This window comes from Rattus norvegicus, chromosome 9, assembly GCF_036323735.1.
Source record: "Rattus norvegicus strain BN/NHsdMcwi chromosome 9, GRCr8, whole genome shotgun sequence".
NCBI lineage: Eukaryota > Metazoa > Chordata > Mammalia > Rodentia > Muridae > Rattus > Rattus norvegicus.
In genome coordinates, this window is record NC_086027.1 from 49,514,871 (window position 1) to 49,538,480 (window position 23,610).

The 23,610-nt window shown below is 46.5% G+C and overlaps 1 protein-coding gene and 1 long non-coding RNA gene across 4 annotated transcripts in view; one reads left to right on the forward strand and one right to left on the reverse strand.

The window, feature by feature from the left end:
* The window catches only part of Rfx8 (regulatory factor X8), a 63,842-nt gene extending 61,589 nt beyond the window's left edge, over positions 1–2,253 (reverse strand). For both annotated transcript variants that reach the window (XM_039084547.1, XM_039084546.1), the window contains exon 1: positions 1–2,253. In XM_039084547.1, coding sequence (XP_038940475.1) covers positions 1–65 — 65 coding nt within the window. In that variant the 5' untranslated portion in view covers positions 66–2,253.
* Positions 1,186–23,610, forward strand: part of LOC108351918 (uncharacterized) — a 27,208-nt gene continuing 4,783 nt past the window's right edge. The window contains exons 1-3 of one of the 2 annotated variants that reach the window (XR_001839795.3): positions 1,186–1,565; positions 5,257–5,319; positions 6,076–6,694. This is a non-coding gene — a long non-coding RNA (uncharacterized LOC108351918). Of the gene's footprint in view, positions 1,566–5,256; positions 5,320–6,075; positions 6,695–23,610 lie in introns of those variants that run through there. The other variant, XR_010054767.1, reaches the window with a different exon arrangement.

Here is a 23,610-nt window from a genome sequence, read left to right on the forward strand (position 1 = left end):
CACTGGATGATACCCCGGTGCAGGCCGCGGCCGCCCGCAGGGGAGGCCGGCACCGCCTCCGCCATGGCTCGCCCGGCGGGCAGCGAGCGGGGCACCGGTCCTCTCCGCCGTGTTTACTTTAGAGCGGAGGCGCGCGGGGGGCGCGCGCAGCCAGGGGGGAGGATGCTGGGCACACGCCCTGCACTCAGAGGTGCGGGTTGGGGTCGCCTCCACGCCCACCCCCACCAAAGGCCAGAGAGGCACCCCACATGCCGCCGCCCTTCCCCGCCCTGGCCAACTTTGGTTGGACTAACGGATCAAGCTAAGAAACAGCAGAGAAATACCCAAGTATATGCTTCCGGCCAGTTCACTGGCAGTGTTTGATCATCAAGGGTCTGTAACTGGTCAGCACTTGGGAATTACTTGATTATTTTGGCACTTTGAAAAATATTGACTTCTAGCCAACACCTCCTTCCTCACGAGGTTCAATATAATGGGGCCTGGATGGGGGTGCGACGGGGGAGGGAAGTTGGCCTGGGAAAAGTTCTCCTCTGGACCAGAGGCTGTGTCCCAGGTGGCCTAGAAGCTGAAAACAGAATCCCAGGAAGAGGGACCCCAGGTGAAGCTTGAAGTCAAGGTGGTGGCCGGTGGCCGCTGCTGCAGACTGATTCCTCCAAGCCTGCAGTCAGGACAAGGCCTTTCTTGCCCTGTGGACCCAAGTGTGTGTTAACATGACTGTTTTGTGACTGAGGGGCCAGCTGTCTCAGAAGCTCACATCTTTCTTGGGGAAATAGTCAATTGTATCCAGTGCTACTGGACAGGTACTGACCAAACACGTCAAGAGTCCAACCGTGGGGACATGACATTGGCTGCTCACTGGTTACAAGGACGTCTTAATCCAGATGAAAAACATACTTGCTAACGTCAACCCTCAACTTACGAATGAGTGAAGGCTTACTTATGAATGAATGAACAGCTGTCCACCAAGCATCTGAAGAGATGATAGACTCAAGATGACAAGGAGATGCAAGCCCAGGCTGTAATGGAATGACTTTTTTTTTTTAAGACTTATTTTATTTTATGTGAGTACGCTGTCTCTGTCTTCAGACGCACCAGAAGAGGGCATTGGATCCTACTACAGATGGCTGTGAGCCACCATATGGTTGCTGGGATTTGAACTCATGACCTCTGGAAGAGCAGTCAGTGCTCTTAACTGCTGAGCCATCTCTCCAGCCTTGGAATGACTTTTAAAAATAGAAAGCAAATGTTGATGAACAGGGAGAGAAGACTGGGACCCTTGCTTCCTGATGCTGGCAGTTTAAAGTGGAGCCATTGCTATGGGAAACACTGACTGCTCTGCTAACCGGGGTTAGCAAGGGACCAGGTGGTGCCCACTTCTAGATGCACTCAAACTGAGAGCAAGCACTGAAGTGTGTGCAGCCCCGAGTTCATAGCAACACCATCCATGGGGACGCCATCCAAGTGTCACGGACAGACAGATGGGCAAAGAAGATGTGGCATATCCCAACCATAATCCAGTATTCCTTCTGAAAAAGTAATGAGACTCAGACACGTGCTACAATCTGGTAGGATTTTAAAACTCTTACACTAATCCAGGGATGCCCCAAAGGGTGCTCCTCCTTACACATCTGGTCATCAAACTCAGAGAAAATAAATGGTAGTTGTCTAGCTGTATTTGGGAAGGGCATTTATTAATTAGGGAATTTGTATCTATCACGGTGGAGTTTCAGTCTAGCACAGTGGTTCTCACTTTGTGGGTTGTGAACCCCTCCATGGGGGTTGCCGAAGACCACCAGAAAACACAGATATTTACATTATGACTCACGATGGTAACAAAATTATGAAGTAGTGGCAAAAATAATTTTTTCTACTTAAAAGGGTGAAGCATCAGGATTGAAGACCCCTGGTCTTGCACAATGAAAACCTCTGGAGATAGATTGTCTCTGTTGGACAGTGTGTATATACTCAATGTTGTTGAGTAAATGGGAAAATGTTTTATGTGATACACACTGACCACCTTTTGAAACAAACACACCTATTTAAAAGCGACTTACAACAGCAGGGCAGAGATTCATTAAGACCATGAAAGGGGGGCTGGAGAGATGGCTCAGCGGTTAAGAGCACCCGACTGCTCTTTGTCATGAGTTCAATTCCCAGCAACCACATGGTGGCTCACAACCATCTGTAAAGAGATCCGATGCCCTCTTCTGGTGTATCTGAAGACAGCTACAGTGTACTTATATATAATAAATAAATAAAATAAATCTTTAAAAAAAAAAAAAAGACCATGAAAGGGCCAACTGCCTCCCACATTTGGGTACATCCGTTTGTGGCAGCCTCCCTTCCTTGGGAACAGCATCATTGGGTAAGCTTCCAAGGTGGTTCCAAAGGAGCAATTACAGGACATTCAAGGAAGAACCTTACCCTGAGGTGTGACTAAGTCACTGGAGCTGATACAGGATGGTGTCTGGGCCTTCTTGGGGACACTGCACTACACTGGGTGAATTCAGCCTTGTCCTCAGGCAGAATGTTCAGGGCTGGATTGAGTGGAGGGTCCGTGAGCTGATTCAGTCAACAAGTGGTACCATTGCTAATGTACTTTTCTCAGCTCAGTTTCTTTGTTCTTGAAAAGCTGATTTAAAAACCACCTGGTAGGGACAAACGATGTTGCATCATGCTCTCAGAGCTGGAGGCTGAGAGGGATTCTGGAGAGCATCCCTCAGGGCAGGGAAGGCCAGGTGTAGATGTAGGTGAGACGCTGGTCTCAGGCTCATCCAGGAGAAACAGCTGCCAGGAGAGAGGGGAGTAAGATGGCAACTTCATTGAAGAAATAGCAACAAGAGAAAAAATAAGGAGAGAACGGCTGGGAAAGACACCCCCACCCCCACGGCAGCTGTCTCCCAGCCAGCCCTCTTTCTCTAGTTGTGTCTCCAAGTGCAGCTAGGTCCTTTGCTGCTCCAAGAAGAGCATGGAGATTCCCCTTGTCGTTTATCCCTGGGCTTCCCTCAGTGAGCCTGTGGCTCCTGCTCACAGGTTCAGGGCAACAGAGGCCATGGCTCCTCCCATCCCAGAGGCTGCTTCATCATCAGCTCAACCCCCTGCCACTCAGGTAAGCGCGCAAGACACTAACTCCTGTCCACAGAGACCAGACATAACCAAGGCCAAGTGCCTGTCTGTCATTCCAGGCCTTGTTACCCCACTTGGATTGTGTAATGTTTGTGTGCCCAACAAGCACCAACGAGTTTCTGGCTTGTGGTTGGACATCGGCAGTACATGTGACACTGTGACTCTTGGGTTGACTACTGGTTTCTGCTAGTTGTTACTTCCAATGTGTGATGTTACAAAATGCAAACATTACCTCATTTTAGCCCAAAGCTATTGAGGCCTGTTGATTAAAGGACTCAGGAAATGAGGCCATGGGGTCGATTTCACACCCCAAGGGCCACCCGAGTCATGTGATCAAGCGTGTGACAGATTCAGACTTTGATTAGTTACATGCCAATGCTGTGACATTCTTAGAAGGTTTACCCTTGGCCTTTGCCTTCTTAATGGGCTAAGTGTGCAAAGGGTGCATGACTTCTTACCCGCAGAATATTTATGGCTTTTATTAGAGTCGAACATAAAACTACCTAAGTGCTAAGTAAAAAGTCTAGACACCATTTTCGTTTCAAAGGATGATTCACAGCAACTGACATAACGGAAACTTTGTAGCTGAAGGGACAGCCTGGCCCATGCTTCTAATACTCCCATACTAGAAAAGCCCTTTTCTGTCTGATTCTGACTCAACATCTCCACTTTCCTACACAAAGGGAAAGGAAATAGGTTTGAATGTTTCTATTATATAGAATCTCAGTTCTTTAAGCTGCATCTTATGCACACAATGCTCCTGGGACTGAGAATGTATCTCTTACAGCTACATTGACTTCTTTTTCCTCCTTCAGGCTAATTGGTCTCTAGATTATCCAATTAGTCTGGATTCACCTTCTGAGAGGGCAGCAGCTGGGCTTTCTATGTGCACAAAGCCACCTCTGATGATCCTGGGTGCTTAATTGTTCAATTCTTGCAATTATTCACGTTCTGGGGATGGACCCAGGTGCCTCCAGGCACTGATAGGTTTTTAAGTAAAGCTAATGAGCACACGGAAAGCACTGGGCCAGAGACTCACCATGTAGCAGGCAGTTGAGCAAAGGGGCCATTGCAGAGATCAGCCAGCTCGGACTGTCCATCTGGGCCTGCAGGACACTATTTAAACCAGTAGGCTACAGACTTTCAAGTTATATGTGTTAAAACTCTCATTGGAGAGTCAAAAGCATTCCTACATATTACCATTTTCATGGTCTGCACTTAGCCGTTTAATAGCTGGGTGTTGCCCCAGTTGAAATCAATAGGAACATTGAAAATCTAACAACATTCCCTCCTCCCCACTGGGTCTCACTGTGTTGCCTAAGCTATCCTGGGACCTCTGGGCTCAAGTGACCTCTTTGCCTCAGTCTCCTAAGTAATTAGGACTACTAGGTAGTAATCTAGGGTGCCACAGAGACACCCACTTGTCATAGAGGTCTCTGTCCTTTCTCCCATTCCCGGAGGCCATACAGAAAGCTGGCTATGTGGCGTAACAAACAACATTATCTTCAGAGGAACTCTGAGAATTCGAGGAATGAGAAGAGAAAGCCCTCATTTGTCACAGAAGGCGGCGCACATTAGGACTCAGAGCAGACCTCTCCAGAAGCCTGACAGAAAAATGAAGCAAAAGAAAATGGGAAGCAGCTTCCTCCTCTTCACAGGACTGGCAGCGGCTTGATCTGTGGTTGCATGGGAGCCATCAAACAAGGGGAGGCAGCAAGGCACCACCTCCAACTGTAACTGCTCACAAAAGCAGACATCATTGTCTGCCTTGTTGAGCAACTTTTAAAAGAATGGGTGAAAACCACACTAAACCGTTACTTTAGATGCGTGGAAATATTTTAAAGCGTTTTAAGGGCAAAGGGGTTATTTTGTAAAAGCGACTCTTGAACGGCAGCCCTGAGGCAAGATTCTTGGTCTTCCTCCTGCCTTATACTGTGGGTCACTCTTTGGTAAGAACCCCAGAAAACTACCGCTCGATCCCATCATTTTGCAAGGGATCATGTCCTCATACGGACCCCACCATGAAATGAGTTTTACCAAAGCCTCTCCACGCCACACACATGTATTTGAGATAGCTTCCTGTTGGTCATAGGATGCTCCCACTAATTACCCACTGGGATTCCCCTGCAGAAGGAAGCCGGAAGGAAGCATCATTTACAAGGACATCTGCCTGAACTCTGCTGGAGAACAGAGGTAAACACAGCCCAGTGGATGTCTGCAGATGGTTACAGTAGAGTGGGCTTTACAAGCCCCACTTTCATAAAGAGCCTGGCCTTCATAAATGCTGCCAACGCTAAGACCCCCACAAAGCCAGCCCACGGTGTAAATAGAGGCTGAGTCTCTGAACTGTGGGACCAGAAGAGCTTCTGACCTCAGATTTATGTATCAGATTTGGAACATTTGCATAGACATAATTAAATATCTTAGAGACAGGAGTCGAGTCCATTCACAACATTCATTTATGTTCTGCCTACACCGTATACACAGAGACTGGGTGGATTGTAAGTGGTTACACCCTGGTGTGTGAAAGATCTCCTCTCCTAGCAGCTCAATGTCAGCGATCAGAGAGGTTTGGCCTGTGACCCCTTTCACATGTGTGGCGTCTGGATTAGGTGTGCTTGGCTTTCATTGTCAAGGTCCAACTCTTTAAAGTTTTCACCCAACATAGCTGTGCCAGACTCCTGACACTGCCTGCCCACCCAGCGTGGTCACGGTTCTCAAAACAGTGCTCAGGGAAGCTGGGGAAGGGGCCACTGGAACCCAGTTGGGAGACCAGGAGAGACAGATGCCTGAGAGGTCTCTGGCCCCACAAAACCCAACTGCCTCTCCTGAAGTGAAGGACTGCGTGGGGTCTCTGTGCCCACTGGCAGACTGGCATTCCCCTTGAGCAAGCTCACTCTCCTTTTTGAATGTATGAACTTTTGATATTCTGTTGTTTCTCCTCTACAGGGAAAACTCTGAGATGCTCTTATACCAGCCACGAGGTGCTGTCTTAGGGTGCTGCAATGAATGACCATGACCAAAAGACAAGTTGGAGAGAAAAGGGTTAATTCGGTTCACACATGTCCTGATCATAGCCCATCACTGGAGGAAGTCAGAACAGGAACTCAAGTCAGGCTGGAATATGAAGGCAGGAGCTTCATGATGCAGAAGCCGTGGAGGGATGCTGCTTACTGGCTTTGCTGCACAAGACTTGCTCTCCCTACTTTCTTATAGAACTCAGGACAACTCTGCCCAGGGGTAGCATCACCCACAATGGGCTGCCCCCCCCATTGATCACTAATTAAGAAAAAGCCTTACAGTTGGATCTCATAGAGCCATTTCTTCAACTGAGGCTCCTTCCTCTGTGATGTCTCTAGCTTGTGTCAAGTCGACCCACAAAACCAACCAGAGCGAGGGCAGCATTCAGTCATTAGTTCACATACCAAACATCCAGGAAAACCCTGTGCACACCTTATGTGCTGGGGCTGGGAGACCATAGTAAAAGTATGTTGCAGTGTCTGTCTGTGGTATCTGGTAACTGCCATGTTTCATAGAGACGCAAAAATAAAATATGGCTACCCCACAACATGCCTCCAAAATAGAATATATTGGGTAATAGCTAGAGGCCCGAGAGGTCATGTGCCCAGAACCACAGGGATCCTACAGGGAACATCTGGATCATGGGAGCCATAATACCACAGAAAAAGCAGGAATGAATTTGAGATGAGAGGATGGTGGGGGCTGAGGTCCAATCATGCCCAGTCACGTGTGGCCATGGACGTCACTGGAGCAGTCATCACCCCAAAGCTCAAGGGCTTAATGAAGATGGCAAAGACTTGGAAGGGATTCTTATAGATGGTAACTGCCTGGGACGGCGTCTGCGTACGCCTATCACCTCTCTACAACTCTTACCGTGTGTCTCTTACCCACTCAGATAGTTGCCCTCCACACATGCGGATCTAGCCAACATTCTCAAGGATACTTACTCCTCAAGCGTTAGTAGATAGGACGCAGAATTCTTGGGCTGGAGTCAGAAATAGATAACACCTTCCTTCAAGGGCCTTTAGCCATCAATGTCTGAGAAGTGTTAGTGACATTTGCCCTCTGGCTTGTAGCAGAAGGTGCCCACACACAGGTACTCATTTGTCCCCAGTGGGCTAGGAAACAGATGGCTACAGCGGTTTCTCTTGGGCCTTGCTTCCTGCCTCGCATCCTGAGTCACAATCATACAAATACACATCCTCTGGTTTTCCGCTCAGCTCACACAGGAACCTGTGATTCAGTGGACTGAAACATGCCCAGAAGCTCCAACACTCTTAGCACCGAGGATTTCCCTGCTCCTGGACTTTTATTGTGCCTTTTAATCAAGAGTGAGATAACTTGGCAGTGAGTACAATCTGCTCAGGCTGGATCACTGAGTATGCATTTAAAGACGTTTTTACTTCTCCACCCTGCACACAACCTCTGCCTCATCACCCTCCTGCAGCCTCACCTAGGGCCTTAGCCCTCCCCACTCTCTAGGCAGGCTTTTCTCGGGGTCCCTCCGGGGCTGGAGTTCTTCTCCACTCTTCTCTGTCCCACCCTTTCCATCTCTCATTATTCCTAGGCTTGGAGTGATGAGGATCAGAACGAAATTAACGTGAATCCTGACTCAAGCTCTCGATGATGTCTACCTGTCACAGGGGCTCAAAGCACCCATCTAGCACTAAGCCTGGGGATGCCCGTCCCCCTCCCTCCACTGCAGAGTGCGTACCTGGTGACCTGGTCCTATCCTTAGTGCCAAGGCAGACGGAAACGAACTTACAGAATAGGAATTTTGTTTATTTTATTTTTGGACAGGTCCTAACATAATTCACACCCATGCCTGGCTTGGATGTATCTATTGTTTTAAAAATGTGATCCTTGAGAGTAAGCAGTTTGCTCACAATGTATCATTTTCATCTTTTCAATTGTAACAATCTGCCTTCACATTTGCTGCATCTGGCCTTTAGGAAAACCGCCTTTTGTGGCTAGCTGGGCTGCTCTTTCTCCTGGTTTACTGGTGCCCACTGTAATCTCCCTTTGTGCTGAAGGTCTTCCCAGGGGCTCCCAGTCTTCCCTTTGCCCTGCCTGTGGCTCATGTGTATCACAGCATTGCACAGACAAGACTCTAATACACGTCCTCTGCTTCACTGTCTTTGCCAGTGACAAAGACTAGTCTGGTGGCAGTCCCGATCTATACTGATATCCAGCAGACGTCTGTGTGGGCCAAGTAAGGGTCCTTAGCATGGCTGAGGGAAAGTCTTCAACACGGAGGTGGCAGAGCCGGAAGCTAAGCTGTGTGTGTGTGTGTGTGTGTGTGTGTGTGTGTGTGTGTGTGTGTGTGTGTGTGTGTGTGTGTGTGTTTAAGGTACTGTGTGTTGTTTGCGGGTTTGTTTCTTTGTGTCCTTTGCTATATCAACTCCTAGGCTTCTGTTTCTCAGGGAGGGGGTGGTGCTTTTGTTTGGAGCCCACCAGGAGCTGACACTTGTCACTTGAACTTCCTGACTTTGTTGGCTCTGCCAGGCACGCAGGGACCTTTGCGTTTGATTTCCTCTGTAAGGAAGAAAAACAAAACAAAACAAAAGTCTCAGTTTATCACTGGACTCAGCACAGGAAAACTTGTACAATGGACCCCAAACTCCCTCACTTAGGAAAGCTGTCTAAAGCTGTCTCAGCCAGGGAGGAGAGTTCCTCAAATCCAACAAAGGCCACTTTTCTTCCTGGAGAAAGCGGCTCTACCAGTAGCTGGGAGACATTCATGTGGAGGCAGATGGTTCAGTGGCTTCGTGAACCCACAAGCCAGTCAAGGAACGAAGGCTGTTAGGGTCCCCTGGGGAACAGAGCCATGTTACTGGGGCCACTGGAGGACAGCAGCTATGAATTACGACTTCTCTGACTAATCCACACGTTTGAAAACAGTGAGGCCATCAAGTGTTTAGGAAGAAGCCAGAAGTCCCCTCACGCACCCCCCCCCAGGGGGATCAGAGTCAGGGAGATAAACATCTGCCCTATCTTGCCTCACCCCTCCCTCTCCTATAGTCAGTAATGAGTGCCCATGGCCACCCCTCCCACAATCCCACCCATTGGTCCTTCTGACGGCTGTCTAGTGCAATTGTTAACCATCCAGATCTCACAACAAAAAGAACCTTCCTCCCCTCTCTTACCTCCTTTTGGATTAATTTAATATTTTTATCACTTCATTTTGAAAAAGGTCCTTGGGTTGAATGGCAGCATGGACTGTTTCTCTGCTGTTAATAATAATTACACAAATCACGGCATAAACAATTACCCCCTCGAAGTCTAACTCGGTTCAGCAGCCTCGCCCTGACGAGGGAAGCACACAAACGCTCCACCTGCCTTTCTACACTAGTGCGGTCTGTGTGCACTGCTCTCCAGTCTCACAATAATGGGATTTGGGGAGCATTCCCTAAACTAGTTTGGGAATGGTTAGGTCTCTTCAGTCTTGAAGTTTAGAGTCGCCCTTTGGTTGTGAGAAACTCGCTGTCTCCAAACGTCTCTCCTGTCCTTTGGGGGCTGTTACCAAGCGACAATAGATTGTCACCCTTTAAATCTCTCTTTATATATTTTCTCTCATTTTGTTTAACATATGAATTTTAACTTTGTAATTTTTTTTTCGAGAGTAGGAGTACTGTTTGGTCATTGTTCAAGTCTGTTGTATCACAAACCAGTAGCAGTCTCACCTATAATTTTGGCACTCAGGAATCTGAGATGAGTCGATTTTGAGTTAGAGGGTAGCCTGGGCTACATAGCAAATGTGTTCCTTATTTCATGAAAATACGAGCTTTTACTTTGGACTGCCCAGAAAATGTGCTCCTGGTCATGATTCTGTGAAAGCCGGACTGTCTGCCTTGCTCCACCTTGATGGAATGATATTTAAAGTCTTTTTGATGGAAGTTAGCTTAAGGGTCAACTTAAAATTTGTTTATTTTAGCTTTATGGAGGGAGGGTCTCCCGGAGACCAGGATCATGTCCAGTGTTGATATTTTTATCTACTGTCCTGTGAGGCCAGATGTTCAATACCTTCAAAATACAGGTGCTAGAATTCCCCTTGCCCACATAGAATCTTATTGGTTCTGCGGTAGTATGATTTTAATATAATTTTTAATAAATTAAAAAATCTCATATGTTAGTTTTTATTGGCTTTCTGTAAGAGTACTATTTTTCTGTGTTTATTGAGAAAAACCATATGATGACTCACCTTTATATTGGACAGCATTGTGTGGTGGTAGGAGGAGGTGTCCCCCATAAGTCCCTGGCATTTGAATACTTGGTCCTTAGCTGACCTTGGCACTGTTTGGGGGACTTAAGATGTGTGGCCTTACTGGAGGAAGTGTGCCCGGTGTGGTTGAGCCTTGGAGTTTCAAAAGACTGGCACCGGTGACAGGAACCTGATATAGCTGTCTCCTGAGAGGCCCTGCCAGAGCCTGACAAATACAGAGGCGGATGCTCCCAGCCAACCATTGAACTGAGAACAGGGTCCCCATGGGAGGAGTTAGAGAGAGGATTGAAGGAGCTGAAGGGATTTGCAACCCCATAGGAACAACAATACCAACCAAACAGAGCTCCCAGGGACTAAACCACCATCCAAAGAATACACATGGACAGACCCATGGCTCCAGCTGCATATGTAGCAGAGGATGGCCTTGTTGGGCACCAATGGGAGGGGAGGCCCTTGGTTCTGCCAAGGCTGGACTCCGTCCCCCCCCCCCCCAGTGTAGGGGAATGTCAGGGCAGGGAGGTGGGAAGGGGTGGGTGGATGGGTGGGGGAGAACCCTCATTGAAGAAGGGGGAGGGGGGAAGGGATAGGAGGTTTATGGACGGGAAATCAGGAAAGCAGATAACATTTGAAATGTAAATAAAAAATTATCCAACAAAAGACTGGCACCATTCCCAGCTCTCGGCTTCAGGCATGGGGTAGGAGATGTGAGCGCTCAGCTGCTGTTCCAGCTGCTCTGCTTGCCTGACTCCATGCTGCTCCACCATCGGTGGTGTGCTTTCCGCCTCTCTGTGCCTGTAAGGCCAAATAAACCCTTTTCCTGATGCCGTGGTTATGGTGTCTTATCACAGCAATGGGAAAGTAACTAAGGCAGAGCAAATTATTCTAGCTGTCATTTTTGGATTAAACCCAATTTGATCAGATGAATCACGCCGTTAATACATTTGTCTATCAATACGGTTCATACCATCGACTGTGTTCGTCTCCCACCCAGACTTGAATGCTGAAATTACTCCTCAGTGGGACAAGATTTTGAAGGTGGGATCTAATGGATAGCCGAGGCTGTGAGCTTGGCAGAATTTAGAATTGCCTCAGACACCTGGGACCGTGTCTGTGGGGGATTTTCTAGACTAGGCTAAGTGGGGCTGGAAGACACATGCTAAATTTGGGTGAACCAGTCCATGGCTTGGAGTCCTGGACTGAATAAAAAAGACAAGTGTAGCAGGAAATATTTTTAAAAAAAGGATGTACCATCCCAGCTAGAGCTGGCTAATTTCTGGCCCCAGGGGTCTTACCACCTCCATGGCTGTCCCCAGCAGGGACAGCCCATCTCCTTAAGTTCCCAGTCCCATGCAAATGACCACCCATTTTGCAGTTAGCTGTCACAAATCCCTGTAACCAGACAAAATCAAAACTCTAGAGGCTTGTAATTTCTCAGTCAGATTTATGTCAGTAAATTCTCACCCCACAAAACATCCGCACAGTAAACTCAGAGCCAGTTGATATTGACATGAACTGCCCACCTAGATAAGACAATTGTCCTGTAATTATCCATCTCTTGTAAGACATCCATAGCTACGTGTGGCCATTTAAAGCCACACGGATCTGTGCTGTCCTCCTCCATCTTCCTTCTCCCCTCTCCATACTCTCGGTCCCATCTCTAAAGTTCTCAGCCTGTCTTTCTTCTTTCACTGCTCGGGCATAGGCCTTGCCTTACCTTGTGCCTGCCCTCCGCTGCACATAGACCTCATCCCACAGAGAAAGCCAGCAGAGCCAGCGCGGCATCACTCTCTGCTTTCTGACTGTGGCTACTTGACACTTTGGCCACCATCTTGGCTTTCTGAGCGCGATAGACAGAGCCCTCAAACTGTGAGACGAAACAAACAAGTCTTCCTTTAACTTCACCTTTGCTGGGGTGTTTTGTCAGAGCAACAGGAAGAATAGCAATAGGAGCGGAGATCAGTCATGAATGTGAAGAGAACGCCTCCACCCACCTGTGAGTTAGGACGCATCCTTCTGTCTCCTCTGAGACCGTTGTACCGTATGGGTCTGGGATGCTTCCGAAGATGGCAATCGGGGTTCCAACATTAAAACACCTACAAGGTCTGTGGAGATGTCTTCATACCCTCCCATCCCCCGCCTCGGCACCAACTTGGGGAGCTGAACTTCCCTGGGAGGTTTTGGTGATCTGGGATGATATCTTTTATCCTCCTTATATTATCAGGCCGTTTTTTTTCTTCTTTCTCAAGAGTTCTTGCCACGTGATGTTAGACCCATTAATTTCTCAGTGGATAATCTGTTTATCTTACTGATTATTTGGTTTTCTTAATCTTTTCTGTTTTTAAAAAAATATTTAGAGGGACTAATCTTTATCTTTTCCAGACTTTTTTCTCTTCTTTTTTAAAATTTTTCAAATCTTACTATTTTGAACTATTTGGAAAATTATCATTGCATGTGCATGCAGGGTGTGTGTGTGTGTGTGTGTGTGTGTGTGTGTGTGTGTGTATGCATTCATGGTGTGGTGTTGGTATGTGTGTGTGTGTGTGTGTGTGCATGCACGATGGGTATGTGTGTATCTGTGTATTCATGCTGTGTGCGAAAGTGCATTTGTGTGTATGTATGTGCATGCATGGTGTGGTGTGGGATGTGTGTGTGTGTGTGTGTGTGTATGTGTGCACATATGTGCATTTTGTGCGTTTGGTGGTGCGTGTGCCGTGGCACTCAAATGAAGGTCAGAGTTGTAAAACTTAGTTGAGTCAACCCTCTCCTTCCACGTTCATGTGGATTCCGGGAGTTGAACTCAGGTCTCGAGGCTTATATTGCAAAGTTCTTCACCCATGAGCTACCTTGCTGGCCACAACTAGGGGGCTGCAGAGGCGGCTCAGTGGTTAGGAGCGCTTGCTGTTCTTGCCAAGGATCCAAGTTCATTCTCCAGTATCCACACCGAGGGGCACAACTGCCCGACACTCCAGGTCCGGGGTCGCCTTTAGCCTTGGGCCCTCCTACGCTCTTACGTGCTCATGCCAACCTCCATAAGCACATAATTTAAAACTGAAATATATCTCTAAAAATGCTCTGTGACTGTTATCATTATATTACTTATGTGATAAATAGAGCAGCTAAGGAAAATCCTTGATTCCGGGCTACACAGTGTTCTTTCCCTAGCGACTCTCGTTAGATGCTGGATGCCGCTGTGACCTTCGGTGTCCAGGGTAGGCACTGGGGGGCTGTGAATGGAATTCTTCACCCTGCTGCATGTTACTCCTGCCCAGAGAACACACAGCTGACACCTTCCAAACACAACATTTAAAGACATGTATTGCTTCTTGGGAACTGAGGAAATGTGGTCATATTTCTGTCTCTGCGCCAAGTCTCTCCCAACGGGGTTTCTGCTGTCCTACCCAGTCCTCTCTCCTGCCTCTCTTTCTAGTGCAGCTTGAACTTGGCCTCTGAGTCAGTGTCTGCCGGTTATTAATTAATTATCTTAATTAATGGCTTCATTTAAAATTATTGAATTATTACATTCTGATTGCAAATGCCCTTATACCACTAATTTTCTGCATTGGGCTAAGGGCTTCCTGTATTGGTTCCTGCTGACGTGAAGGGATGAATCCTACTTTTCTCCCAGCCAAGTGCTAGCTGGCCTGACACTACTTAGCTTCAGACAAGATCGGGTACGGTCAGGGTGGTGTGGTCACAGACAAACCCATGATTTTCTAACAAGTTATCTGGTGCATTTCTAAACAAAGGGGACTGCCTCCTTTTCACTGTGGAGACAAGGCCTCTTCTCTCTACTTGGGTAATGTGGGAGAAGTAATCGGCCTCGGCGAGCAACTGTTTTGAGGCACAAATAAGGGAGGCCCTGCTGTGAGTAGAGCATCAGAATCCGGTTGGGAGACCATTTGTCCCAGGTGAACTGCAAAGGGCTCGTGTCAAATTTTATGTCTCCTAACATCACAGAACACGCAATGTCACCCTCCTTCGGAGCCCGAGTGACATCACACACAGTTTCTCCATCCTGGACACACCTCCACTTCCCCTGGTCCTCCCCGGGCCTGGCTTCCTTTGATCTGAAAGTCCCCTTTGGCTGGCCCTTTGGATACTGAAAACCTCTCAGGCCTGCTTGACCTAGGATAACACCAAGAACTCCTGCATGAATCAGGAGTGTGGGGGCAGCAGGCTAGCTCAGGTCCCACTGGGAGGCTCAAGCCAAGGGAAAAACTGCTGAGAACACTGATTGCTACTCCAGACAACTGGGGTGTCAACATAGAACATTCAGAAATTAGTACTGAAGGCACAGTGCCAAGCAGGAGGCAGCTGGGGGAGTATTTTACTGGGCAGTATTGTTACTTCGTCTTGTTTTTCTTTTTCCCCCATTTGCTTTGTTTGTTGTTGTTGTTGTTGTTGTTGTTGTTGTTTGGGGTCTTTTTTTGTGGGGAGAAACTAGGGACCCACTTGGTAGCCTAGCCAGGCCTTGAACTCTTGATTCTTCTGCCTCAGCCTCCAAAGTAGTAGGAATACAGGCACAAGCAGTTTTGTCCTGATAATTTACCACAATGTGTCTGTGCATGTGCTTTCGTGTGTGTGTGTGTGTGTGTGTGTGTGTGTGTGTGTGTGTGTGTGTACATATGTATGCCTTAACACATACATACAATCTGTTTAGTCTCAATAATGTTACTCGTATGTATGCTTTAGGGCTAACTATTCAGGAAACCATAACTGGAAAATTAACCAATAACCCAGGGCTAGTAAAGTCTTGGATCTTGGAGGAGAACCTGTAACCTCCACTTTACTGAAGCAACAGAATCCTTAACTATATTCTATACATCTGTCCTTAGGCCTACAGAGAAGCGTAGGCCTCACCCCTCACCAAAGAAATGTCTCTTTGCAACAGACGAGACTTCTGCAGAAACCCACAATCCATCAAAATGCAGAGCTGTGGAAGCTCTGATACACTCACAAAACCACCCTGCACCTAAGGCTCTGGAACATGGTGGAAGAAGGGCCAGAAAGATTCTCAGAACCAAAAGATCGAACACCAAAAGAGTTTGCTGTGTGAATGTGACTCCCACGACGCTACACCTATGAGGTCTCATCAGCATGACCTCCTAAACACTCCTAAAGAGACATCCATCATTCCAAAGAGGATGGAGAAAAACACAAGGCCTCAGCCCTACACAAAGAACTACCGGGAACTAAAGCATGCCAAGAGCAGGAGAAACAGTCTTCCCCAGGGAAGAGAACACAGACAAAGTACCAAATGGTCCACACTGAAAACATACGTATAATTGTGAGTTTAAACCATGTCAAATTACATCGTTCAGAGGGTAAGAACACAGATTTATTTAACACGCCATTAAAGCTTATCTTCAAAAAAGAAGCCATCTTAGTTAGGGTTTTATTTCTGTGAAGAGATACCATGACCAAGGCAGCTCTGATAAAGGCAAAACATTTAATCAGGGATGGCTTAGAGTTTCAGAGGTTTAGTCCATTGTCATCATGGTGGGGAGCATGGCAGCATGCAGGCAGACTTGGTGCTGGAGGAGGAGCTGAGAGCTCTACATCTTTATTCGAAGGCAGTCAGGAATCGATAATCTTCCTCAGGCAGCCAGGAGGAGGTTCTTTTGGACTGGGTGGAGCTTCAGCATAGAACACCTCAAAGCCCACTCCCACAGTGACACACTTCCTCCAACAAGGCCACACCCACTCCAGCAAGACCACACCTACTCTAACAGGGCCACACCCACTCCAACAAGGCCACACCTTCTAAGAGTGCTATTCCCTGTGGGACAAGCACATTAAAACCATCACAGAGGGGTTGTGGATTTAGCTCAGTGGTAGAGCGCTTGCCTAGCAAGAGCAAGGCCCTGGGTTCGGTCCCCAGCCCCGAAAACAAACAAACAAACAAACAAACAAACAAACAAAACCATCACAGAAGCCAATTCTTTATTCAAGGGCTAGCGATACATTAATACTTCAGTGCAGAGAATTTGCAAGCATGCTTCCATTTCAGTACTGCAAAAACAAAAACTTTTATTAGCCAGGAAAGGCCTGCTGAGATGACTTTGCTCAGAGTATTAGTTGTCCTGGGAAACCATAACAAAATGCCACATGCAGGATGGCTTAAACACCAGACATGTATTTTCACAGTCTAAGATTTGGGTGTTGGCAACGCTGGCGCCTCCTCAGGCCTTCTTCTTGGTTTATCTATCGTAGTTTCCTCTCCCCTGCTCCTGTGCACGCGCTTCTCCCTCTGTGTCTGTGTTCACCTTTTTAATGAGGACATAGGTCATATTGGGTTAGCGCTCACCCCAGTGACTTTATTTTAACTTGATCAGCTCTGAAAGGCCTCAGGTCCAAATGCATTCCGAGGAACGGGGGATCAAGGCTTTCACTTACAAATTCTGGGACGCAACCCACAGTTTACCCTCTAACAATAAGTAGTGAACAAAACTGTCCAATGTCCTAGGGTGGAAAGGAGAACACTATCTCTGATATTTAAGAAATACTTTTGTTTTAATTCTTCATCTGCCTCTGTGTGTGGTTATGTGCAGATGGATGTAGTACCAATGGAGGCCAGAAGAGGGCGCTAGACACCCTAGCGCTAGAGTTAACAGGTAGTTGTGAGCCACCTTGGGTACTAGGAGCAAAATTCCAGTCCTCTGGAAAAGCAGCAAGAACTCTTTTTTTTTTTTTTTTTTTTTGGTTTTTTTTTTCGGAGCTGGGGACCGAACCCAGGGCCTTGCGCTTCCTAGGTAAGTGCTCTACCACTGAGCTAAATCCCCAGCCCCAAGAACTCTTAACCACTGGGCCATTTCTCTCCTCCTGGCATAACATGTCTTAAAGTGGACGGAACCATTTGCAAATCTATTGGACGAAGATCAAAAGAAGCCCTGGACCATCACCAACTGTCATCAGTAACTCCAGGAAAGGTGCAATCCTGGAACCAGTCAGAGCCAGTTCAACAATGTCCCCAAATGCAGTCACTCTTTGATCCTATTTCACATGTACACTGCATGGTCACTAGCCTTGACCTCCTTCATTTTGTGGGAACATGTGACACATGTGTACACCGACTGCATGTCAACAGCCTTGACCCTCCTCAGTGTGGAAAAAAACCACATGGTTCATATGTATACTGCACGGTTGCCAGCTTTGACTCCCTTAGTGTGTGGGAACATGTGATTCACATGTACACCTCATGGTCCTTGACCTCCCTCAGTGTGGGGGAACACACGATTCACATGTGTACCACATGGTTGCTAGCCTTGACGCCCCTCAGTGCAACCTTCCAGTGGATCTGCAAAATCCACTTACTAACACTGAACTGTTTTGTTGGTAGCTTCAACTTACTTGGAAATTTAAAAGTCATGGGCTGAGAGAGAGCTCACAGTCAACGCACACTTGGCAGCTCATGGCCACACATAACTCCAGCCTCAGCTTCAGGGGATTGGTGCCATCTTTGGGGGGGGGGGGGGAGAGAGAGAGAGAGAGAGAGAGAGAGAGAGAGAGAGAGAGAGAACATTAATAAATGAATTAAATCTTTAAAAATCACTATAAAACTCCAGGTATTCACTTATTTACTTAGTCCCAGGTTCAAACTGAGCACTGCTCTGTGTAAAGATAAACTTAAGAAATGAACTCAATTTCCCCCTAAATACTTGTTTACTTCCACAAGAGTTCTTTTCACACACAGGTGTCCGTTAAGACCTAATCTTCGTTCTAGCTCTTGGGATAGTAGGTTCTCTGAACCTTCCCGGCTAATGCTACACTGTCTGAGACTGGCTTTGGTGAGACCTTCAGCGTTCAGTCACCTCCACATTCCCCAAGTAAGGCCAAGTGAATGAAGCACCGTTGTCCTTCTCCGTGGTTTATAAAGTGGAAATATTTTACCATCCGTTTTGGAACACTTCGGTCGCACACTTTAGTTTTGCCTTCCACAGACTTGGACTTCCTGATGCTCTCTAAAGACAACATTCACTGCCTGTTCAATAAGCAGCAGGGGTTGCATTACCCCACTCCAGCTGGAAACAGTAAGCAATGGGTAAAAGTCTATGGCCTGCCTCACACTGCATGGGTTACCAGTGTATTTTCCTGGAAGTGGAATTGCCAGGTTAAAGACCATGTGTGCTTGATTTTTTTTATTTTTGTTTTAATTTTCTTTATGTACAGGTGTCTGTGTGAGTGTGCTTGGTTGGGAGTGTGCAGGAGTCCCTCGAAGTGAGATGACGGGGTCAGATCCCCTGGAGATTGTGAGCCATTTTAACCATGGGCCCTGGGAACAGAACTCAGGATTCTGTAAGATCAGCAGGTGCTCCTAACTGACGGGACATCTCTCCAGCCCTATGTTTAAAATTTAATATGTCAGGTTACTCTAATCAAAGATTATCATAGCTTTTCTTGCCATGCACCATACAGATGCTTGCCCACTTCTGAATACCCTACCCAGCCCCATTCTACTGGACAGCAGACAGTTCATGTTTGTACTTAACACATTACATGTTAGTGATCAGTGAGCCACTCCCTGGTACCTTCTCACACGTGCCCTCTTCTTCTCCGATAGCCTCTGGCTTTGTAGCCCCACCCTGCCTTCAAGCTGGGGTCCTCTCCAGTGCAGGATGATAGGTGTGCACTGTTCCCCAATGGTTCTGTTGCTTGGTGTTTGCATGCTCTTTTGTGAATTGATTACATTTCTTAACTCTTTTTCTATCACAATGATTGATCTTGTAGTGATTCAAAACAGACCTTCCTATAGGAAGGACTGTAATTTGTGTAGTAACTGTTTCAGTTAGAAACTATTTCCCCAGGGTTGGGGATTTAGCTCAGTGGTAGAGCGCTTGCCTAGCAAGCGCAAGGCCCTGGGTTCGGTCCCCAGCTCCAAAAAAAAAGAAAAAAGAAAAAAAAAAAGAAACTATTTCCCCTTAGTTTTTCTTTTGATTGATGGGTTGGTTAATTTGGTTTTGGTGAGTTCTTGCCATGTGTAAGTCATGCATATATATATATGTATATGTATATAATATAACATATGTAATAAAATGCTGTTGCACACATGTATATATGTATATGTATGTTGCATATGTATATATGTGTGTATATGTATATGTATACATATACTTATAGGTATATATATGTGTATCACTTGGCATCATACTAAAATAATTATATATTTTAAAGTAATTTTTACAGGGATGTAGGTATCACCTGCACAATACTTTGGAAGTTGGGTAATGATAAAATAACAAATTTAAGTACAAAACCAAAAGTCAATTACATAGCCATCTGTGGTGTCAAGCCAAGAAAAAAAGATGTCTGACGGAAAAAACAAAACAAAACAAAACAAAATGGAAGACTGAAAAATTTCCGAGGATATACGTAAAGAAACGGGAGATGATGAGAGCAGCAATTAGTTCCTTCCGAGCCTTCCCACCAGTGTAATTGATCTTGAAAAGCTGAAGTCTCTGGAAAAAAGAAGGGCTTGGGAAAGTGGGCTGATTTTGTTTTAAAAAAATGCATGAAGCCCTTTGATAATAACGGCTTGTTTGGGGAGACGCCAGGAATTGAGATTTAGCCACAAGAACAAAACTAAAGTGTCTTATGTCATGAAACAAAGTAAACATGTTCAAAGGAGAAGGCCATCAGCTGCCCAGCTATTTTCCAAGAGCCCCTTTCCAACCACAGTGGCAGCTGTGACCAGGAGTTATCTGGGTTCCCTCAGCATGGGGAGAGAACAAGTCTGAACTCACAGCCAAGAAAAACTCAAGGGACAAACACTGACCATAAGACAAAATGTCAAGCTAGCTTTTAAATGTGTGGAGTGTGGGTCTGAGGTCCTGAAGTTCAGGACCAAAGAGGTAAACCTATCTTGTCGCTATTGCCTCTGCATTTCCCAAGCTCCACTGGAAAATTCTGCAGGCTCCTCAAACAGCAGGGGCTCAGAGGCAGCCTCCAGCCTGGAATCCGGGCTGATTGCAGTTTCATTCACCCTGATGTCAGGACAGAAAAGCTGGAGTTAGCCTGGACACCAGTACTGCCTTGTTTCCTGTGTTTTATCTAAATAACAGACATGCCATTTTCTCTTCCAAGCTTTCTCCATTTCAGGTGAAAGCCAGTTTGATGACTCAGTGGTTAAGAGCACTGACTGCTCCTCTAGAGGTCCTGAGTTCAATTCCCAGCAACCACATGGTGGCCCACAACCATCTGTAATGGGATCCAATGCCCTCTTCTGGTGTGTCTGAAAGCCAGTTGGTCCTTTGACTGTGATGCCCTTTCTCCCTCCCTTCCTTTGAAAAAAAAGAGATGTTATCTTATTTTTAATTGTCTGAGTGCACATAAGTGCTGATTCTCTCAAGGGTCAGCAGACAGCAGGAGCTGAAATTACAGGTGGTTGGGGGTCACCTGACATGAATGTTGGGTACCGCACACGGGTCGTCTGTGAAAACATCAGAGCTGCCTCTCCAGCCCCTCTGTTCTTTCTTCTAAAAACAAACACACTTTCTTTTTAGTACATTTTTCTTCATTTAGTGTGTATATGTGTGTTCCCATAGGCACATACAATGCCACACATGAAGGTTGGAGGGCAACGTGAGGGAGTTAGTTCTCTTCTACCATGTAGGTTCTGAGGATCGAACTCAGTTCATCAGGTTTGGCAGTAAGTACTCTCACAGAACGAACCATTTCTTTGACCCTGACAACAATTTTCAAAGGAATGTTTTTCTGTCATTGGCTTTATGATGGCTGCTTGCATTTGTTGATCTGGGTACTTTCTTTTTAAAAAAATTTTTTTTACAATTATTGTTTGTTTATTTTTTTTTTTGAGACAAGGTTTCTCTGTGTAGCTCAGGCTGTCCTGTCACTCTGTTAGACCAGGCTGGCCCTGAACTCATAGAGATCTGCCTACCTCTGTCTCTTGAGTTCTGGGATCAAAATCACCGCTGCCCAGACTTATTTATTTATTTATTTATTTTGGTTCTTTTTTTCGGGGCTGGGGACCGAACCCAGGGCCTTGCGCTTCCTAGGCAAGCGCTCTACCACTGAGCCAAATCCCCAACCCCTATTTGTTTATTTTTAATATAAATGTTTTTATTCAACATATTTTGATCATGCTTTCCCCTCCCCCAACTCCTCCAGGTCCTCTCTACCTTTCCCCTCCCCCAACAACAGGCTCTTTCTCTTCTCTTTTCAAAAGAACACACACACAAACAAAACTCAAACCAGCCAAACAAAAGCAAAAAACCAAGAAACACATACACACAGCACATCAAAATCAGAAACTAAAATGTTTAAGCAAGAGACCAACAAGACAAAGAAAGCACAAACAACTCAGTATGAGACAAAAAGACCATTGAGTTTGTTTTTTGTTGGCCAACTACTCCTGGGCATGGGATGTCCCTGGAGTGTGTTTGATATATATACCCAGTGAGGCTCCGTTGTGAAAACGTTCGCTTTACCAGGGCTCGTATTGTAGATCGCTTCTTGGTTAGGGGTGGGGGCCAGTGTCCTTTTCCCCTCTCAGCTCTGGGACCCTGTCTGAATAGAACCTGTGCAAAGCCTGTGCGTGCTGCTGCAGCCTCTGTGAGTTCAGATGCAATGGTCCCGTTGTGTCTGAAGGACACTGGTTCCTTGGAGTTCTCCATCTCCTCTACTTCTTGCAATCTCTCTACTTCCTCTTCCACAGAGATCCTTGAGCCCTGAAGGGAGGGTCTGATGGAGACATTCCTTTTAGGACTGTGTGCTCCACTTCTCTCAGTCTCTGCACACTGTCCAGTTGTGGGTCCGTTAATTACCATACGCTGCAGGAGCTTCTCTGAGGATGGCTGAGCACTGAGCTCACCGATAATGACCTCCTGTTGTGCCTGCTTTCCTGACAATAACATTGTTGCATTCTTCGTGGCCGAATAAAACACTGTTGCATGTATGTGACTGTCCTTTCCTTCATCCATTCATCCCTCGACAACAGCTAGAATAACCCTAAACTTGGCTTTGTGTCCAGCTGCTGGAAGAAGAATGATCTGGTGTGGTAAACTAAGAATAGGTACAGGTAATTACATTTGTAATTAAGTGTGCTGGAACAAGGTCCGGAATGGAGTCGCCTGAGGGGACTTCTAAATGCTTGTGAAAAAACTCCAAGAAAACAAGAGTCTTGTGACCTCATTTTTCTTCAAAACACAGACTTTTTCCTGAAATGTGTTCCATGCTCCTCTCAGGTGTGACAGAGAGAAGTGATTTACTTTATTACAGCTGATGAGTGTTATTTGTTTACATGCCCCTGTGGGAAAACATGGTCTTGCCATGTGCAATTTGTCCTTGTGATTGGATGCTTCACTCAGGTCACGCCGCTTTAACCCTCAGAGTATAAATTGACCGCCTCTCTGAAAAGGGTGCTATTGCAGGAGACTTCAGTCTGCTCTCTCACGGTCACACTGCCAACTAGAGAGGTAAACATAAATGTAGCCCTGAGCTCCATTGTTATTTATAGCTCTTAATAGCTCTCTTAAAGTCAATAAAATAAGATAAAGACCAAGGTTGTTCTTGCCCATTTAGACCCGTAGAGAAGGGGACTGACAGCTGGCTATTTAATGCCAGCAGCCTCCATCCATTAGTTAGATGCTATCTGCCTTCTTGCTGTGGGAAGCTGGGGAGAGCAGAGCTCACCTCAGAATCACGGTGTTTGCTACCTCACTGACATTGGTTAACTCAGGTTCTGCAGAGGTGACAGCTTTGCAGACGGGAGTCAAAACTAACATCCTTCAACGTATCAGGACCCCAAAAATGGCTTTTGATTTTGAGGCCTTTGTTTCATTGGGAGAGTGAATGGCAGTTGTGAAGGGAAGAGGAAAGGCTCAGGAATCCTCCTTCAAGGAGCCTCCTCTGCTTGGCCTACTGAGAGGGAGATTACACACAGCTTAGAGCCAGGCTCTGCTGGCTCTCCCTAGAGGGACAGCTGCAGAAAAGCAATCAGACTGTCTTAGCTGCAGTGTCCCCAATGCAGACTGAGAGACACCATTTCCTGTCTCTCATGGCTGGGCCCCGAATACTGCTTGATTCAGCCTTGGGTTTCTGACATTTGCAGGAAGGGGGAAGATCGGGGAAAACAGAAGGGAGCTGGATTGTCCTCTTGCTTACGGCTGCCGATGTTTCCTAAGCCAGTCCTTGGTCTCTTTCCAATGTTTGTATTACAGTGCAGGATCTTTCTGCATTATTTTCCCTTAAAGCACTGACTGGAACCCACTTGTAGGAATGGGTGT